Source organism: Aythya ferina, assembly GCF_964211825.1.
Source record: "Aythya ferina genome assembly, chromosome: 15".
Classification (NCBI taxonomy): domain Eukaryota; kingdom Metazoa; phylum Chordata; class Aves; order Anseriformes; family Anatidae; genus Aythya; species Aythya ferina.
In genome coordinates, this window is record NC_140314.1 from 12276082 (window position 1) to 12294994 (window position 18913).

Consider the following 18913-nt stretch of genomic DNA (forward strand, 5'->3'; position numbering starts at 1 on the left):
GGATGCCCATTTCTGTACTGGGCTGCCCGTTCCCATACTGGGATGCAGTTTCCTGTACTGGGATGCCTGTTCCCATACTGGGATGCAGTTTCCTGTACTGGGATGCCCATTCCCACCCAGGGATGCTCGTTCCCATCACGGGATGCAGGTTCCTGTACTGGGATGCCCGTTCCCATACTGGGATGCAGGTTCCCATCCCGGGCTGCCCGTTCCCCCCGGGCTGCCCGTTCCCATCCCGGCACGCCGCCCCCCCTCTCCCCACGGGCCGCGGTGCCGGCGGGGCGGAGCGGAGCGGGGCGGGCGCCGCTTCCCCGCTTCCCCGGGCGGCGGCGGCGGCGGTGGCGGCGGGGAGGGGGGGGGGGACACAAGGAGAGAAGGAGGGGGGGGGGGGCGCTGCGCCGTGCGCTGCGGCGGGGGCGGCTCCGTTCGGCTCCGCTCCCGCCCCCGCCGCCGCCGCCGCCGCCGCCGCCCCGCTGCCATCGGCGGCTCCCGGCGCCGCCGCCGCTCTCAGCTCGGAGCCGGGCCCGCCGCAACGCGGGGCTGGAGGGCAGAGCCGCCCCCCCCGCTGCCGCCGCCGCCGCCGCCGGCCCCCCCCCCGCCGCCCGCGCCGCTCCCCTGCCCGGTTCGCCGGCCCCGGGCGCGGGGGAGCGGCGGAGCCCGCACCCCGCCGGGTGCATGGACAGGAGCTCCCTGCTGCAGCTCATCCAGGAGCAGGTGAGAACCGCGGCGAGGGGGTCGGGGGGGGGCTGTGGGATGCTCTGGGGGGGGGCCGCCGAGCACCGGGCAGCGCTACCGGGGGGGGCGAGCGGGCACCGGGCTGCGCGCTGGAAAGGGGAGGGAGGGAGGGGGGGCACCGTGCAACGGGCAGCGCTGCGGGCGGGGGGAGGGCGGGGGGGCGTTTCGCCTGGTGCCCCCCCCAGGGTGAAACCCCCCCCGTGCCCCCTCCGTCCCCCGCGGTGCCCCCGTTGCGCCGCTGAGCCCGGGCAACTCGGCGCACTTGTGGCCTCCCCCTCCCCGCGCTGCGCGCCCCGGGCCGGATCCTGCCGAGGTGCGCCGGCAAGGACGGGGGGTGCTGAGCCCCGGGGGGGGGCTCCGCGATGGGGACCCCCCCGCTACCACCACACCACCACCACCACCACCCTCGGCCGCCCCGCTGCGGGCTCGGGCTCGGGCTCACGGCCGCGGGGGGCCGCATCGAGCCCCGTGACCTGATTGCGGGAGCAGCCCCGGGGAGCAGCCCCGGCGCTGCGCAGCGGCGGCCCCGCACCACCGGCAGGATCAGGCCCCCCCCCCCCCGGTACATGAACGCTCCGTGCGCCCCCGGCACCGTCCCCGCACCCCCGGCACCTCCCTCGGTGGCCTCGGCGGTGCGGCCTGACCCCGCTCCCCCCCGCACCCCGAGCAGAGCCAGCGACTCCGCCGTGGGGTTGGGGAGGGAATTTATTGGGAATTTATTGGGTGCCCCCCCCCCCGGCTGCCTCCGTGACCTTGGGCGAGTCCCCCCAGCCTCCCCGCGGGGTGCTGCGGTGCCGTCACCCCGCTGCTGGGCACCACCGGGAGGGAGCGGGTCCTGGGGGAGCCCCACGGGGCTGAGGGGCCAGGAGCTGTCCCCCCCATGGGCTGTAGGGCTGGGGGCGTGGGGAGATGTCCCCCCCCACTCCCAAAGCAGACAGCGGCTCCCTGGAGCTTGGTGCGTGGGGCAGCAGCGCCCGGTCCTGGCGTGGCCCCGGGGTGCTCCCCAACCCCATGGGCTGCACAGCTGGGAGCGCACCCCCTGTCCCACATCCTATACCCTTATCCCACACCCCACATCCCACACCCCGCTCCAAAACCTGTGCCTATGCCCCCAGCTCCCACTGAGGCTGGCGGGGAGGCCCTGCGTGCGCCTGAGCTCCCCATCATGAAATTCGCCCTGTGCTGTGGTTTTTGCCCCTCTCCCCTTGCTGAATCTCCCCCTGGAGCCTGGCGCCGTCCTGCAGCCACCAGCACCCACCTCGGGCAGGATCAGCCCCGGGATGTGGCGGGGGCTCTGGGCAGCCGAACCCCCCTTGGGAAGGGATTTTGGCTTTTCCCTGGTGAAAGTGCACGTGGGGGGTGCCAGCCATGCCTGCGCGCTCGGTGCCCTGCCCGTCCCGTGGGGACATTGCCCACGAGTTTTCTCCACGGAGAAGAAAGGAGAAAAATGACACGGGGGAATGGCCGGGAAACTGTGTTGGTGGCTCTAGAATGGGTCCCCAGCTGTGCTCCAGCCATCAGAGTGGCACCTTCTTCATCCCTGCCCTCCTGAACTCCAGGAGTGGGACGGTGGCACGGGGCGCCCGGTGGTGGCACGGGGTACCCGATGGTCACGGGGTACCCGATGGTCACAGGGTGCCCAGCGGTTTGGGGAGCCCTGAGGAGGGTGCAGGTGCCCCAGCACAGGTGCTGTGGAGCTGGGAGGTGCAGGAGGAGGAGGAGGAGGAAGAGGAGGAGGATGGTGCCAGCGCCGCGTGTGTGTTTGGCTTCGTGGCTTCCCGGCTGGCAGGCTGCTGGCGGCGGGGAGCGACTGAGTGGGAGAGTGGTGGCTGCGCGGCGAGGCTGCGGCGGCTCCCGCAGCGGCACGGCGTGGGGCAGGCAGTGGTGTGGGGGCACCGACTCAGGGCTTCCAGCTGCCCCGGGGACGCCCCCCGGCCATGCCCGTGCCGTATCCAGCAGCTTGACCCTGAGAACACCGGCTTCATCGGCGTGGAGACGTTCGCCAGCCTCGTGCACAGCCATGAGCTGCCCCTGGACCCCGCCAAGCTGGACATGCTGGTGGCCCTGGCACAGGGCAACGACGAGGGGCAGGTCTGCTATCAGGAGCTGGTAGACCTGGTCAGTGCCGGGGCGAGGCGGGGACGGGGACGGGGACGGGGACGGGAGCGTGGGTGGGTGCCACCCCGCGTGCCGCCGGGGCCGGGCCCTCCCGCTGGGCTGGGGTGGGCGCCGGGGGCCTCCCGGTGCGAGCCGGGACCGGGCGCCCCGCAGCTCCCGGCGGCGGCCACGGGCTCTCTCCGCAGATCAGCAGCAAGCGCTCGAGCAGCTTCAAGCGAGCCATCGCCAACGGGCAGCGAGCCCTGCCCCGGGATGGGTTGCTCGATGAGACCGGCCTGGGCTTCTACAAGCGCTTCGTCCGCTACGTGGCCTACGAGATCCTGCCCTGCGAGATGGACCGGCGCTGGTACTTCTACCAGCACCGCACGTGTCCCCCGCCTGTCTTCATGGCAGCTGTCACCCTCACCCAGGTGGGGGCTCGGCGGGTGGGATGAGCCTGGCCGCGTCCTGGTGTCCTTGTGGGGCTCACACCAGGGCTGGAGGGGACGGGTGACGCTGGTTGTGGTGTCCCCGTGCCTATGGGAGGCTCCGACCTGGGGCACATCCATCCGGATGACAGCAGTTGCGATGTCCCCAGTGCCCCGCACCTGGCTGGAGGGATTTGGGCAGGGGGGGGAGGTGACAGCCCCATGGTTCCCCGCAGATCATCGTGTTCCTGTGCTACGGCGCCCGGCTGAACAAGTGGGTGCTGCAGACCTACCACCCCGAGTACATGAAGAGCCCCCTGGTCTACCACCCCGGGCACCGCGCCCGCGCCTGGCGCTTCCTCACCTACATGTTCATGCACGTGGGGTGAGTCCCTGCCATCAGCACGGCTCCGCCGACCCGGGGTGCCCAGGGACACTGGCCTGAGCCAACACATCCCCTCGTGTCCCCCGGTGTCCCCCCCGCAGGCTGGAGCAGCTGGGGTTCAACGCCCTCCTGCAGCTGATGATCGGGGTGCCGCTGGAGATGGTGCACGGCATCCTGCGCATCAGCTTCCTCTACCTGGCCGGCGTCCTCGCAGGTGGGCGAGCGCCTGCGCCGGTCCCCAATGTCCCCGCTGTCCCCAATGTCCCCGCTGTCCCCGCAGCCAGCAGGGGTGGGGCTGGGGGGCGTTGTGGAGCCCCCCCCTGACACGGCGCCGTGCCGCAGGCTCCCTCACCGTCTCCATCACGGACATGCGGGCACCCCTGGTCGGTGGCTCGGGGGGGGTCTACGCGCTCTGCTCGGCTCACCTCGCCAACGTCGTCATGGTCAGCGCCGGGGGGGCACCGGGGAGTGAGATTGTGGGGTCGGGCATTGCGGTGCAAGACTATGGGGCGGGTGTTTTGGGGTGGTTCTGTGATGCGAGGTTGTGGGGTGGGCGCCGTGGTGAGAGGTTGTGGGGCTGCGCCACGGGGTGGGCGCCATGGGGTGGGTGCCATGGGGAGGGTGCCTTGGGGTGAAACTGGGGAGAGGTCATCTTGGGGTGGGCACCGTTCCCATGGGAGCCGTGGGGTGGCACTGTCATGTGGGGTGATGGGGTGGGAAGCATGGGTTGTGTGACGGGGTGGGCATCATGGGGTGGGAGCTATAAAGTGAAACTGCAGCGTGGTCATTTTGGGGCGGGCACCATGGGATGGGAGCCATGGGATGGGCACCATGGTCTGAAACCGGGGGGTTGCATCGTGGGGTGGGCATCACGGTGTGGGATTTGGGGTGGGCACCATGCTGGGTCACAGGGGGCGAGCACGGTTTGGGTGCTGTGGGACACTGCTGTTGTGGGGTGGCTCTGTGGGGGGAGCCCCTTGGGGTGGCATCGTGGGGTGGGTGTGGAGCAGGGACGGAGGCGCTCCATGGGGACAGGACCCTTCCATGGGGGGGCTCAGTGTCCATCCATCCATCCGTCTGCAGAACTGGGCCGGGATGCGCTGCCCCTACAAGCTGCTGCGGATGGTGCTGGCGCTGGTGTGCAGTGAGTACGGGGACGGGGACGGGGATGGAACCGGGACGCGGTGCCAGCCGCGGGGCTCTGCCTTGCAGTGAGCTCGGAGGTGGGTCGCGCCGTCTGGCTCCGCTTCTCGCCCCCGCTGCCGGCCTCGGGCCCCCAGCCCAGCTTCATGGCCCACCTGGCGGGGGCCATCGTGGGCATCAGCATGGGGCTGACCATCCTGCGCAGCTACGAGGAGAGCCTGCAGGACCAGTGCGGCTGGTGGGTGGTGCTGCTCTCCTACGGCACCTTCCTGCTCTTCGCCGTCTTCTGGAACATCTTCGCCTACGACCTGCTGGGGGCACAGATCCCCCCCCCGCCCTAACCCACCCCCCTCCCACCCCACCCCACCCCCCATAACAGCGCCCCGTGGGCCGGAGCCCGGTGGAGGGGGGGGCCCCGCGCGTGATACGGGGATGGGGTCGCCCCCCCCCCCCCCCCCGTCCCCTCGGTGCTAGCGACCGCGCCGCCCCCCCGCGGGCACCCCGGCAGCCCCCCCCCCCCTTTGTACCCCCTCCCCGGCTGAACGAAGCCACCCCCACACGGGGTGAGGGTGAGGGGGTGGGGAGGGGGGCACCCGCGCGACCCCCACCCAATTGGGGGGGGGTCCCCGCGTGCCTCCCCGCAGCCCCTTTCCAGGCTCCTCCGGGCCCCCCCCGCGCCCCCCCCCCCCCAGAAGGGAATTGCACTTTGACGCCGGGAGCGATTTTATTTTTCTACCCAAAGAAGCAGCGGAGGGGCGGGGGGGGGGTGGGGGTGGGCAGCACGGCCCCGCTGGGACCCCCCCAGGACCCCCCCAACCCCCCCCCGCGGTGTGTGTGTGGGGGGGGGGCTCGGGGACCCCCCCTCCTTAACCTCCCCCCCCCTGGTTTTTGGAGTACAAATAAATATTTTGCACACGGCCGGCGCTGTGCGGGGGGGCGGGAATTAGGGGAGGGGGGGGGGCAGCTTAATGATGCCGCGCTGCGCTAATTAGGGACGGGACTTATTAGGGAGGGGGGGGGGAGAGGGAGGGACGCGCGGGGGGAGAGGGAGGGGGGGAGCGGCGCGCCAAAAGTGGCCACGCCCACCAAGCCACGCCCACACCGAGGTCACCGCCCGCTCGCTTAGCCACGCCCACCACCTCGCTAACCACGCCCACCTCCCGCTTAGCCTCGCCCACCAATGCTAACCACGCCCACACCGCCTGCCCCCACCCGGTCACACAGGCCACGCCCACCCCGCCTAATGCCCGCCCACGCCCCGCCCCCTTTAACCCCGCCCCCGGAAGTGACGCGGGGCGGCGCTGTCGCAGTGCGCGGCCGCAGCAGGAGCGGAGCCGGCGGCCCCCGGCGGGCGGCAGGGCCGGGCCGGGCCGGGCCATGAAGGGGAAGGAGGAGCGGGGGGAGGGCGGCGCGGCGGGGCCCGGAGGAGGCGGCGGAGGCGGCGGGGGCTCCTCGGCGGCTGCGGCGGGGCCGGGAGCGACGGGGGGAGGCTGCGGCGGCGGAGGAGGAAGCCCGGAGAAGAGCTACAGCGCGCAGGAGCACAAGGAGCAGGGCAACCGCCTCTTCGGGGGCCGCAAGTACCCCGAGGCCGCCGCCGCCTACGGCCGGGCCATCGTGAGTGAGCCCCGGGACCCCCCCCTGACACCCCCTGACACCCCCCGGCAGCACCGGGCCCGCCCCAGCCCCCCCCCACCCCGGGGTGTCCCCCAAATGGGTGCCCCCCCCCCATAGGGAGACGCGGGGCTGGGTGTGGGCAGCACCCTAGGGTGCCCTAAGGGTGCCCCAAGGGCTGAGCGGCGTGGCTGTCCCCGCAGAACCGCAACCCCTTGGTGGCCGTGTACTACACCAACCGGGCGCTGTGCTACCTGAAGATGCAGCAGCACGACAAGGCGCTGGCGGACTGCAAGCGGGCGCTGGAGCTGGACGGGCAGTCGGTCAAGGCGCACTTCTTCCTGGGGCAGTGCCAGATGGAGATGGAGAGCTACGACGAGGCCATCGCCAACCTGCAGAGAGGTGAGCGGCGGCGGGGGCGGGGGTGGCTGCAGGCACGCGGCCGGGCTCTGAGACGTGCCCGGTGTCTTTTCCCACCCGCAGCCTATAACCTCGCCAAGGAGCAGCGGCTGAACTTCGGGGACGACATCCCCAGCGCGCTGCGCATCGCCAAGAAGAAGCGCTGGAACAGCATCGAGGAGAAGAGGATCAACCAGGAGAACGAGCTGCACTCCTACCTGACCAAGCTGATCATGGCGGAGAAGGAGAGGTAACGACAGCCGGCGGTCCTCACCACACCCCCTCGGCTTCCTGCACGGCTGAGCCCAAAGGTGTGGATGTGACCCATGTGGTGGGAGAAGCAGCGAGCTGCTGTAAAGATCTTTCGGTGCCGTGAAGGTGTTGTGGCTCTGAGCACAGCGCCCCTGCCTCCCTGGGCAAGCCGAGCCCTGGGGCTGGGCCAGCGATGGCATCCCGTCATCGCTTCTGCTGCCTGCCCTGACTTCTCCTGCCTCTGTCCTAGGGAGCTGGCCGAGTGCCGGAAGACTCAGCAAGAAGAAAGCGTGGACGAGAGCCGGAGCCGCGTTCAGCTGGCTGGCATCGAGGCCAAGCACGTGAGTGGCCGTGCGGGCACAGAGCAGGCAGGAGGGAGCCGGGGCTTCCCCAGGTGCTGCTCCCTCCGTCCTTGGCTTGACGCAAGCTGCTGCTGAGGGCTTTTGACCCCTTGCATGTCCCCCTGTGGCAGCGGTGATGCCGCCGTGCCCTGATGGACGTGGTCCCCGTGGGTCTTCGATGGCTTCATGATGCGAGTGCCTCCTGCCCGTTGAGGCCGCGTGTGGGTCCGCGTGGTGTCCCGGAGCAGGGACTAATCCGGGGATAAAAATAGCCCCGTGAAGGAGGGTTATTTTTAAGCTGGATCACTTCTGCCACGCGGTTCAACCGCGAGGGTTGGGAAACGGGGGCTGGGATCCCAAGGGGCTGCCCCGGGACCTGTGGCCAAATCCGTGCCCCCGCTGGCAGTGGGGTCGTGCCTGCGTGGGGCAAGCTGGGTCCGCAGCACCCATGGGTGGGAGATATCGGGGCTCGCTCCTGCCTGGAGCCTCCGATGTGGGAGAGAAGGCAGCGGGCTGCGCTCCCCCTCACTGCACAGCTTCCTCTTTCAGGACAAGTTCCTGGCAGACATGGACGAGCTCTTCTCGCAGGTGGATGAGAAGAGGAAGGTGAGTGTGCCCCAGCTCCCCGCTCTCCCCAAATGCGAATTGCTTGCCCTAACCCCCTTCAGTCCCTGCTGCGCTCCCCTCCTCCCAAACCAGCCCTGGGACAGCGTGCTGGGGGCAAGCCCCTGTCCGAGCTGCTAATGCAGCGTGCAGCTGCTTGCACCCTCACTCACCGCCGCCTCTCAGCGCTTTTTAATGCCGAGGCTGCGTTTACCCGGCCCCTCCTAACCCGGCTCTGCGTCTCTCGAGCCAGAAGCGGGACATCCCCGACTACCTGTGCGGGAAGATCAGCTTCGAGCTGATGCGGGAGCCCTGCATCACGCCCAGCGGGATCACGTACGACAGGAAGGACATAGAGGAACACCTCCAGGTACTGCTGGGCTGGGGAAAACCCCAGCCCCGCGCCCTCCTCGCCCTGGCAGCAGCAGGAAGCTCTGGGCTGGGTCGCCAGGCGGGTGCCTCGCTAGCCCAAGCGGCCCTGCTGCTGGCCCCGGGGCCGGGTATGCGGCGTAACCGGTTCGTGGCCACCTCCTCCCTTGCAGCGCGTGGGTCATTTCGATCCCGTCACGCGGAGTCCCCTGACCCAGGACCAGCTGATCCCCAACCTGGCCATGAAGGAGGTGATCGACGCCTTCATCTCGGAGAACGGCTGGGTGGAAGATTACTGACGGCCCGGGGGCCGCGCCGAGCCCCCTTTTTTGGGATCTCCCCGCCGCCCTGGCCGGGCTGGCACCATGCCTTACTCCCTCCCTGCCTGTCCCCCCCTCCGCTCTGGGTGCCCAGGGACCCTTCGGCAGCGCTGGGCGAGGGCACGTCGCCTTCCCCCTCCCCGGGGAACCGCGGCTGGGCCGGTCTGAAGGCTTCTGCCCGTGGGGAGCGAGGTGCTCGGAGGAGCCCTGGCCAGCAGCATGGAGGAGGGTGGCTTGTGGCCTCCTGGAAGGGTCGCCAACACCTTCATCGCCCGGAGAAGAGGGAAGGGACCCCCCCAGCGCTGACAATCTCCAAAGTCGCTCCCCCCACGGCAGGAGGCAGCGTGCTGGGGCGGGCGCCCGGTGCTCCGGCCAGGTCCCCTCCTCTCCCCCGTGTACATAGCTCCTTTCCTCCTCGTCCAGCTCCCGTGGGGCCAGCGTGGTGTCTCCCCTCTCTCCTGTAAATAGCCACGTGCTGGGGTGGGAGCCGAAGGGGTGCTCTGCCCCTACTGCCTTGCCTTTGGGCTTTTTCTGGGGAACAACGGCCCCGGGGCTGGAAGGGGCTGGGGGTGCGCCCTCCTGCTGGCCCCGGGCCCGTGGTTCCCCCTGAACAAGCACCCGGGTTCAAGTTCATCTTCCTTTTAATGAAATCCCTTTGGAAAAAAGGAAAAAAAAAGAAACCACCTCCCCCCCCCCATCTGACTGAGGCTCCAGCATTGTGGTCGGCGGCAGCGTCGCTGCGTGGTTGGCCTGCGGCCCGCCCGGCTTCCCAGCGCTCCGCCCCTTGGCCGATGTCAATAAAGAAAATAAAAAACCAAAACCAAACCAAACCATTCAGCAATAAAGGTGAGAAGAGCTCGCGTGGTTCCTGAAGCTCTCTGCGAGGGGCTGGGGCAGGCAGGGGCCTCTTCCCTGGAGCTGGTTGGGGGGGGGTTGCAGTTTGTCCCCGTCCTTTTGTGGCAGTTTTGATGTCAGCGCTGGAGCCATGACACCAAAATTTTACTCCAAGGGGGAGTAAAAAAACTGCAGGTGCTTGGTCCTGATACCGGTGTTGTTTTTTTTTTTTGGGGGGGGTGGATCCAGTGCCCTTGGAGCTACCCCAGGAAGGTGGAGATGAAGACGCTGGTGTCCAGGTTGAGCGTGGCGTGCCACCAGCGGTCGGGGAAGTACAGGATCTGCAGGCAGAGCGCCGTGGGGGGGGTGCTCCTTGGGGGTTTCCACCCCAAAACCAGGAGCTGCCGCCCCCCTCCCCGCGGCCCTCACCTCCCCGGGGCGCAGGGTGCACTCCAGCGGCCGCTCGGCCGGGGGCAGCGTGGGGTAGGTGTGCTGCAGCCAGGCCAGCGTCGTCTCGTTGGGGTGGAAGTGCGGGGTTTTATCCGGCGGGTAGAGAAACCAGCGCTGGGAGACACCGCAAAGCCTCAGCTCCCCCTCCCCAAAACCCCCTGGGGGGGGGGTTTCCAGCCCTCCCCCCCCCCCTCGCTCACCTTCCTGCCGAAAATCACCTCGGAGTAACCGGGGCCGTGCCAGTGGAAGGGGACTCCTGAACCCGAGCCTAGGGAGGGAGCGGGTGCTGGGCGGCCCCAGGGCTGCCTGCGCCCCCCCAGCTGAGCCTGCAGCCCCCCCTGTGTGGCCCCCACCTGCGATCCCAAAGCTGTAGGCGCCGCTGGTGCCGGGGATGCGGAACGGCGGAGGGACGTACTGCTGGAAGAGGGGACCCCACTCGGTGAAGTTGTTGTCCCCGAAGAAATAGAGGGTGTCTGCGGGCAGAGACGGGTGCCGAGTTTTAGGGTTAGGGTTTTGGGTTAGGGTTTGGGATGGATTGGGGGGGGGTCCCGCTGCCCACCGCTGCCCAGCGCCGTTGGGTCCTGCGGCTTCAGGAGCTGCTCCACGTACTCCTGGAAGGGGACGTCCACTGCGGGGAAGGGGCAGAGCTCAGCGAGGAACCTGCCCGGGACCACTGGGGTGGGGGCGGTGGTAATGGGGGCGAGCACCCCGCAAAGCCCCCAGCCCCTCACCTTTGCGGTAGGAGTAGGTGTTGGCCGTGCTGAGGCGCACCAGGCGCTGCCCGTAGGCGGCCAGCAGCTTGTCGCGGGTGCACAGCGCCCGGAACGCCTGCGGGGTGGGATGGGGGGGGACAGCGGGATGGGATGGGGGGGGGGACAGCGGGACGGGTGCTGTTGCCACCCCACTGCCCCCCATGGTGTCCCCCCCCACCCCGTCCCGGTGCCCGGCACTCACCGAGTTGTCCGTGACCCCGCGCAGGATGACGGGCCGCGAGAAGGCGAACCTGGGGGAGGGGGGGCACAAATGGGGGGGGAGGTCCCAGGGGGAACCACGGGGCTGGCACCGGGACGCCCCCACACAGGGAACCCTCCCTGGGGTCTGTGCTCCCCCGGGTTCCCCTCCCCATGACCCCCCCGAGACCCCCTCCTTAGGGTCCCACCCCTGTGAGACCCCCCCCCCTTCTGGGACCCTCCCCCCGGGACCCCTCCCTCGAGACCCTCCCCAGGGATCCCCTCCTCAACACCTCCCCGAGACCCCTCCCTGGGGTCCCTCCCTCCCCTCTGTGCCCCTCCCCAAGGCCCCCACCCCTGAGACCCCCAACCCGGGACCCCCCCTGGGACCCTCCCCCGGGGTCCCCTCCCCAATACCCAATCCCCCACCCCCGAGACCCCTCCCTAGGGTCCCACCCCCCTGAGACCACCCCGGGACCCTCCCCCATGTCCCCCTCCCCAATACCCCCCCCAAGACCCCCAGGGTCTCCCCCCCCTCTGTGCCCCCCCCCCCGTTCCCCCCATCCCAGAACCCTCCCCAGGACCCCCCTAACCCTCCCTCCCCCAGGGTCCCCTCCCCAATACCCCCCCCAGACCTCTCCCTAAGGTCCCACCCCCACGAGACCCCTCCCCTCAAGACCCTCCCCGGGGTCTCCTCCCCAGGGGTCCCCTCCCCAATACCTCCCCGAGACCCCTCCCCGGGGTCCCCCTCCCCTCTGTGCCACCCCCAACGCCCCCCCCCTCCGAGACCCCCAACCCGGGACCCCCCTGGGACCCTCCCCCCGGGGTCCCCTCCCCAATACCCCCCCCGAGACCCCCTCCTTAGGTTCCCACCCCCCTGAGACCCCCCCGGGACCCCTCCCTCGAGACCCTCCCCAGGTGCCCCCCACCCCCCCATGTCCCCCTCCCCAATACCCCCTCCCCCAAGACCCCCAGTGTCCCCCCCCTCTGTACTCCCCCCTCCACGCTCCCCCATCCCAGACCCCTCCCCAGGACCCCCCCAGGACCCCCCAGAACCCCCCAAGACCCCCCCCAGGACCCCCTAAACCCCCCCTCCCCCAGTGTTGCCTCCCCAGGACCCCCCCAGACCCTCCCCAGGACCCCCCCAGGACCCCCTAAACCCCCCCTCCCCAGTGCCCCCTCCCCAATACCCCCCCCAGACCCCCCCCAGGACCCCCCCCGGTACCGCCTCAGGAACAGCTCCGCGCTCAGCGCCGCGTCCGCGCCCTCCACCGTGCACCGCGGCTCCTCCGGCACCGCCCCCGCCTGCCTGCAACGGGACCCCCCGCTCGGTGCCGTTCCCGTTCCCCCGTTCCCCGCCCCCCAGCCCCGCTCCTCACCAGCCGCCCCCCCCCGGCCCCTCGCCGCCCCCCGGCCGGGCCCAGGCCAGCGGGGCCAGCAGGGCCAGCAGCCAACGCGCCATGGGCCGCCCGCCGGACTACAACTCCCAGCATGCACCGCGGCTCCCGGCGGGGAGGGCTTAAAAGGGCAACAGGCAGCGGAGAAAAGGTGGGGCCCACAATGTGATCCCACTACGGACCCCAATAGGGACCCCAATAGGGACGCCCCCCCCCATCATGTTCGTCTGGTTCGTGTCAGTGTGGAGCAGTGCTAGGGCCGCATGGGGTGATGGATGGGACCTTCTGGCTTACAGACCCGTAGATAAGCACAAGGCTAAGAAAAAACAGAGTGGTTAATGCATATAATGCATAAAATTCTTGTATTTTGCAAAGGAATGGTCCAGCAATTCGGGTCAATAGAGAGCCTGAAGGGAAGTGTATTTGTAGGTTTTTCCTCGAAGTCTCTGATATCTGTTGGGGTTTCAGAATAACTGCTAACTATTATGACTTACATGGGATGCTGTGCAAGTCTCTGATACCTGGCCAGGAGATTAAGGAGACGGGGAGAGCTGAAGAACAACTAAAAAACAACAAAAACAACTAAAAGACAAAGCTTGCAGGGGATGGTGCACAAGTCTCTGACATCCAGCCACGTTGGACAAAGGAGAAGGACAAGAGGGAGGAAGACCTTCAGCACAAGAGACCCCCCAGAGACCCCCAGAGGGCCCACTGGAGACGGATACGCATGCTCCAGTAGGAGGGTTTGGATTCTGGAAACTAATTATAATAACCCTATTTTTTTTAGAAGTAGTAATGAATATGTATCAGCCTAGGAGCATAAAAACCAGCTGCTTGATGTAACTGGTGTGCGTCTTGGTGGAGCAGACTCCCGGCGCACCCAGCGCTGTTTGCTTACCTCTATTCCTTTAATAAATTGTAAACTTTGATTATAGTCCTATTTTGAAGACTGAGCCATTTATTACAGGGCCACCCCGAGGGGGTTGAGCGAGGCGCTGTGGTCCCCCTGCACACCCCTGAGGCCCCCATGCAGCTGCAAAGCAATAACAGGAGGCTCAAGGCTGGTTTGGTTTAATTCAGTACAAAATGGCACGCGCAGGGGGACGGGCAGCCCCCCAAATAAATAGGATCCTGTACGCAGGACCCCCCCAAAAATAAATACACACACACGCAGGGAGTTGTTCCCCAACCCGCTGCGGCACCGGTGGTGGCGGCGGGGCTCAGGTGTACTCGCAGAGGTGGCCGCAGCCCGCGGGGCAGTGGGAGCTGGTCTCCAGCCACTTCATGATGTGCTGCAGGTGGCCGCCGTGGCTGCAGCCCTGGCACCAGACGAAGAGCCCCTTCACCACGTGGTGGCACACGGCGCACATGCTGGCGCACTGCCGGCACCTGCGGCGGAGATAAGGGGTGAGAAAGAGTAAGGAAAGGCTCCCGGGGGGACACAGAGAGGGAATGGGGTGGGGGGAGCAGCCCCATCCTACTGGGTGCTGCTGCCCCGGCGAGGGACCCCAGCGAGGGACCCCATCAGGACCCAGCTCCTGCCCTCACCGGTCGCAGATCCAGCCCCTGTTGCTCATGGGCCGCTTGCAGTTGCTGCAGTTGATGTGGAGGGTGGTGGAGGCCTGGTTGAGGCAGTTGATGGCGCGGCAGGTGCTCAGCTTGATCACCTCGTTGGAGATGTTCCAGAGCTGGAAGCGCTGCAGCAGGTCGATGTAGGAGGTGTACCAGTGCTCCTGGGGAACGGCACGGCACAGCTCAGCCCCAGCTCGAGCTGCTCTCCCCCCAGCCCACACGGCGCTGGGCCAGCCCCAAAAACGGGGTCGATCCTTGCCCAGCCCTCCAGGACCGCACACCCGGGGGGGAAAAGCAGCGAGGAAGAGGCCGTGGGTTTGGGTTTGGCCGCGGGCTTGCCCCGTGTACCTGGGTCTGCTCGTCGATCTCCTTGCGGATGCGGTCGCCCAGCACGATGAGCACGGACACGGCCGTCTGCACGTCCCCCTGCTCGGCGTAGAAGAGCAGCGTGTCCCGCACGATGGGGTTGAAGAAGTCGGAGGGCAGGCGGTTCTCGTAGAGCGAGTGGGAGATGGAGATGAGGGAGAAGGACTCCACGGGCGTCAGCGACACCGTCTCGGCCTCGTTGCCGCTGACGTGAGGGGAGTCGGCCTTGTCCTGCAGGTGGTCCAGGGCCGACGGGTTGTCCACGATTTCGTGGCGCAGAGGGAAGGCCTCCTGGGGGAGGCTGTATTCCTGCTCCTCGGCTGAAAGGAAAGACATCTGCGAGGTCAGGAACGAGTGCAGAAGGCTGGGAGAAGATCCGGGCACGTGGCCGGGACCAGCACCACGCTCACCGTGCGGGTTCTCGTGGTCCATCATGTACAGGTCATCCTCATCCGCTTCCACGTCTCCCAGCAGGTAGTCCGCAGGGACATCGCTGCCCTCCGTCTCCTCGTTGTCTGTGTGCCCAGGGAGAGGGGAGTCAGCACAGCCCCCCCGGGGGGGGGTCACAGGGGTAAATCGCCCGTCTGCTGCCCCCTGGAATGAGCACAGCCTCGTTTACAGGACAGATGTACCCCCTTAGCATGTACCAGAGCCACTTGTGTCTGGGACTGTGCCACCAGGGATCAGCTCAGGACAGCCGCAGGACTGTGCCAAACCCCCCCAAAAAAACGCTACCTTCGTTGTTGATCAGCGTGGAGGAGGAATCCAGCAGGATGTTTTCTGTGCGGCTTTCCCCCTTGCTGCGATCCAGTCTCGACTCGCTGCCCAAGCCGGAGGGGATGTCCTTCAGGTTGAAGCTGGAAAAGAAGCCGTGTGGTCGGCTTAAAGGTCACAGAAGCTTACGGCTCCTGCTCTAGCCAGCAGGCAGGCTGGATGCAGCTCTCCAGTTATGATGTGAATGGTGAAACGAGACATAATTTTCCTGAGAGCAAAGGAGTCAGCTGTCCCCACTCTGTAACTTAAAAAATAAATAGATAATAATACGCTGCATTTGTTAGCACAGCCCTTTCTCTCAGCCTGGCATCTCCGGGCACCCACCAGCCACCTGCAGAGGTTTCCCTGAGCGGTTTCAGAGCTGAGCACAGCCTCTTGACTCCATTTCTTGCTGTTTACGTTCAGCTTCGAAGAGGGTAAACAGGAGCTGCTCCTCTGCGAGACGCCTGGCTATTTGTTATGCGTCGCTGCTCGCGGGCTCCTCCGAGACAGGAGAGGAGCTGAATGGAGCTGACGCAGAGCCGCCGTCTCCAGCTCTTGTGCTCGTGGTTTTGAGCTGGTGACAGGCAGTGACCCGGCTGGCTGCGGAGCTCGGTCGATGGCAGGGCTTTGTTTGATGTTATTTGAGTCTCTGCCACTCATCCCCGGAGGGAACCCAGCCCTGCAAGGTCTGAGAACTCATCTGGAGCCCTCGCTCCTCGCTTTCATGTGTCATTTGGAAGAGGAAAAGCAAGTTTTCCTGCCTCGTCAGCCCATAGCAGGGTTCTCCACACCAGCGAGCCACCGGCAGAGCGGAGCTGCCCTCTCCCTCTCCGCACCGGCCCCGTGGCAGCTCCAGCAGCCAGACAGGGGCTCTGCGTCCCCAAAGCAGGGTCACAGCCACGGTTAGGCGACTGCAGACACCACACCAGCCTCAAACCACCACAGCCAGCTTCAAATGCAGCTTCAGAGAGCGGAAGGAGCAGCACGGACGCCTGCGAGGCTCAGGGCCAGGCTGCCTGCTCGCTCCTCACACCCACGCAGAAAACGCCCACACTCAGATGATGCCAACCTGCAAACCAGGGCAGGCTGAGGCCGGGGCTCTGATGCTCCAGGAGCTGCCCTGGCATCCCTTACCTGTTCATGAGCGGCAGGGCGGCGCTGCCTTTCCCCATGCTGTGGTTGAGGTTAGCGGACGACACGGTGCCGAGGCTGGAGTAGATGATGCGGAGCATCGTCCACGTCTGAGCCACCTGCGGGACAGCCACGGTCAGACCTCACCTGCTCCAAGCAGCTGCAGATCTACCACGTCACCTGCCCATCTACCCAGCTCTGGGCGATGCCGAGTGTCTGAGCACACAGGATTTGTGCTTGCTGTAGTGCTGTGGGTGAAGGGAAACCTCGCAGGGACAGCTATAGGGCAGAGGGGAAGGGACAGAGGGACGGGATATCAGAGCCAGAGCACCGCTGCCAGCCAAACCTCCTCCTCCTCCCCCTGACAGCACCCTCCAGCCTCACGCCTGCGCCGTGCCCTCACCTGGTTGCGGTCCAAGCCCTTGGCCACCTTGGCGTTGTGGTCGCAGAGCTCGGCCAGCGGCCGGCCGGCCAGCGCGTACTGCTTGGCGGTGTGCACGAACCAGTCCATGCTGCCGCTCTCCACGTCCGTTTCGAAGACGCTGAGGGCGCTGGAGGAGGAGATGTACTCGAACTGCTCCGTGGGGTCCAGCTTGCGCTTGAAGAAGATGGGGTGGCGGCGGTCCCCGATGTAGGGCTTGCGGTTGGAGTCGGAGGAGATGAGGCTCTCCTTGGCCGCGAAGGCCAGGTCTCCGTAGAGGCTGTAGCACAGCCCCTCGGGGTTGGCCCGGTCGATGGGCTGGCTGGCGTCCTTGAAGATGTGCTGGTAGAGGGTGCTGTCCTTGGAGCCGGACAGGAGGAAGTAGGGGTCGTGGAGGTGGCGCCACACGATGCCCGTGGTGACGTCCTTGTGCTCCTCGAACATGGCCGAGGGGATGAAGGGGCGCCGCACGTCCCAGACGTAGATGTTGTGGTCCACCATCATGGAGCAGGTGGCGATGTGGTGCTTGCACTCCGGCCGCCACTTCACGCGGGCCACGGAGGCGATGGTCTGCACGCAGTAGATCTCCTTCGCCCGCGTGGTGTTCATGTCCCACACCTTCACCATCTTATCCCGGCCGCCCGTGGCCAGCCAGCCCCTAAGAGAAGGACGGGGAAAGAGGCTGAGACACCGGGAGGAGTCACAGCGGGACGCGAGGAAGGTGCCACAGCACTGGCTGCGCCCAACTCCGTGGACACAACTATTTACAGACACCCCCGAACCGCCCCCAGGGAAAGGCAGGAGGGAAACCTGACCAGCTGCAAGGAGGAGAGCTGGTCTCTGCCCTTCCCTGAGCTAGACGTGATGGCCCTGGCATCAGACTGGGCATACCCAGGCATTAACAGTGCTCAGGAAGCCCTGGCATGTCAAAAACACAAACAAAACCCACACCTCCCTCTCCATCTTCAAGAAAAAGTAACTGCCACCATCTTCGAGCAACAGCACAGAGGCTGGGGTGTCAGAGACCCTGCTTCCCTTGGGAACCCAATTTTTGGGCTGTCTGCCCTCTGTGGAGACCGAGCACCCACCGGTCCTCGGGGTGCCAGTCGCAGCAGAAGACGGGGCCGTTGTGGGCCGTGAACATCCTCTCGTAGCGGTCGGGCCGGCGGATGTCCCACAGCTGCACGTTGCCGTTCTCAAAGGTGGCGGCGAAGGTGAAGTAGTCGCGGATGCTGAACTGGACGTCGCGCACGCTCTCCGACTGGCCTGGGCGGGGAGAGAAGGGGAGAAGCGATGGGACAGAGCCCTGGGAGAGGTCCCCAAGAAGGAACAGACGTGGCCGGCTTCAAACCAGCCCCAGGGAGCCCTCCTGAGCCCACTCTGAGTGGCAAAAGCCCCTTGGCTCCCTCCCTGCCCTCTCCAAGCACCTCACCCTCCTCCTGGGTGCGGGGCGAGGGCAAGGACCCCGGCGGGGGCAGCGAGGGGCCGGGCTCGTACCGGAGAAGGTGCTGACGGAGTCCTTCTTGCGCAGGTCAAAGCACTTCATGTAGCCGTCCTGCGAGCCGCTGAGCAGCATGTAGACCTCGGTGGGGTGGAAGCAGACCTTGTTGACCGTGCGCTTGTGCTCGGTGAAGAGCTGGTCCTGCTTGTTGCGCGAGGGCTTGCCCAGGTTCCAGGTGACCACCACGCCGTTGGTGGCGGCCGTGGCCAGCAGGTTCTCGTCCATCTGGTGCCACACCACGTCGGCGCAGCTGAAGTTGAGCGAGGGCTTGCGGCCCACCCGCAGGTTCAGCTTCTCCACGAACTGCTCCTCCTCGATGCCGTAGATCTTGAAGATGTTGCGGCCGGCCACCACCACCTGGGCGGCGTCGCGGCAGACGCTGATGGCGTTGGCGGGGGCGTCCAGGTGGCAGAACATGGTGCGCCCCGACAGCGCCGCGCCGCCCAGCGCCGCGCCCGACCGCGACATCTTCTCCATGGCCGGCCGGGACGCGGGGACCCCTCGGCGGGACGCGGGCTCCGAGCCTGGTGGCACCGCCGGTGGCATTCAGGCCCCGCAGGCCGCCCTAAGCCGCCTCGGCCCGGTCGCAACGACCCCCGCGGGGCCCTCCCGGGGCCCTCCTGGGGTCTCCCCGGGGTCTCCTCGGTTGCCCCCCGGGGTCCCCCCGGCCCCGTTCAGCCCCCGCAGGCCGCAGCCAGGCCCCAGCAGCCCGGGCGCGGAAACGGCCGCCGCGCCCCGCCTCTCCCGCCAAGGCGCGCCACGCCCCTTTCCCGCCAAGCCACGCCCTCTCCCGCCACGCCAAGCCACGCCCCCTCCCCGCCACGCCTCGCCCCCTCCCGCCAAGCCACACGC

General features: G+C 67.5%; 4 protein-coding genes across 5 annotated transcripts; 2 read left to right on the forward strand and 2 right to left on the reverse strand.

The window, feature by feature from the left end:
* The first annotated feature begins 512 nt into the window (after positions 1-512).
* On the forward strand, positions 513-5197 carry RHBDL1 (rhomboid like 1). 2 transcript variants are annotated; one of them, XM_084536440.1, is made up of 8 exons: positions 513-714; positions 2692-2853; positions 3039-3263; positions 3497-3645; positions 3747-3859; positions 3988-4088; positions 4729-4789; positions 4858-5197. In XM_084536440.1, the coding sequence occupies exons 1-8, from the start codon at positions 676-678 to the stop codon at positions 5127-5129; spliced, it is 1122 nt and encodes a 373-aa protein (XP_084392566.1). In that variant the 5' UTR covers positions 513-675; the 3' UTR covers positions 5130-5197. The 2 variants fall into 2 exon arrangements, with proteins under 2 accessions (XP_084392566.1, XP_084392567.1); XM_084536441.1 differs by having other exon boundaries at positions 2695-2853.
* A 953-nt stretch (positions 5198-6150) lies between these two features.
* STUB1 (STIP1 homology and U-box containing protein 1) lies at positions 6151-9126 on the forward strand. Its single transcript, XM_084536800.1, has 7 exons — positions 6151-6402; positions 6603-6801; positions 6883-7048; positions 7301-7391; positions 7941-7997; positions 8248-8364; positions 8537-9126. Exons 1-7 carry the CDS (start codon positions 6166-6168, stop codon positions 8660-8662), a joined length of 993 nt encoding a protein of 330 aa, XP_084392926.1. The 5' UTR covers positions 6151-6165; the 3' UTR covers positions 8663-9126.
* A 128-nt stretch (positions 9127-9254) lies between these two features.
* Positions 9255-12394, reverse strand: JMJD8 (jumonji domain containing 8). The gene is made up of 9 exons (XM_084536801.1): positions 12297-12394; positions 12143-12226; positions 10922-10970; positions 10699-10795; positions 10527-10595; positions 10321-10440; positions 10168-10235; positions 9947-10081; positions 9255-9858 (listed from the first exon to the last, which is right to left on the reverse strand). The coding sequence occupies exons 1-9, from the start codon at positions 12377-12379 to the stop codon at positions 9778-9780; spliced, it is 786 nt and encodes a 261-aa protein (XP_084392927.1). The 5' UTR covers positions 12380-12394; the 3' UTR covers positions 9255-9777.
* A 975-nt stretch (positions 12395-13369) lies between these two features.
* WDR24 (WD repeat domain 24) lies at positions 13370-18739 on the reverse strand. Its single transcript, XM_084536799.1, has 9 exons — positions 18058-18739; positions 17649-17826; positions 16543-17218; positions 16143-16258; positions 14988-15109; positions 14663-14767; positions 14235-14572; positions 13863-14047; positions 13370-13703 (listed from the first exon to the last, which is right to left on the reverse strand). Exons 1-9 carry the CDS (start codon positions 18605-18607, stop codon positions 13535-13537), a joined length of 2439 nt encoding a protein of 812 aa, XP_084392925.1. The 5' UTR covers positions 18608-18739; the 3' UTR covers positions 13370-13534.
* Between the last annotated feature and the right edge of the window lie 174 nt (positions 18740-18913).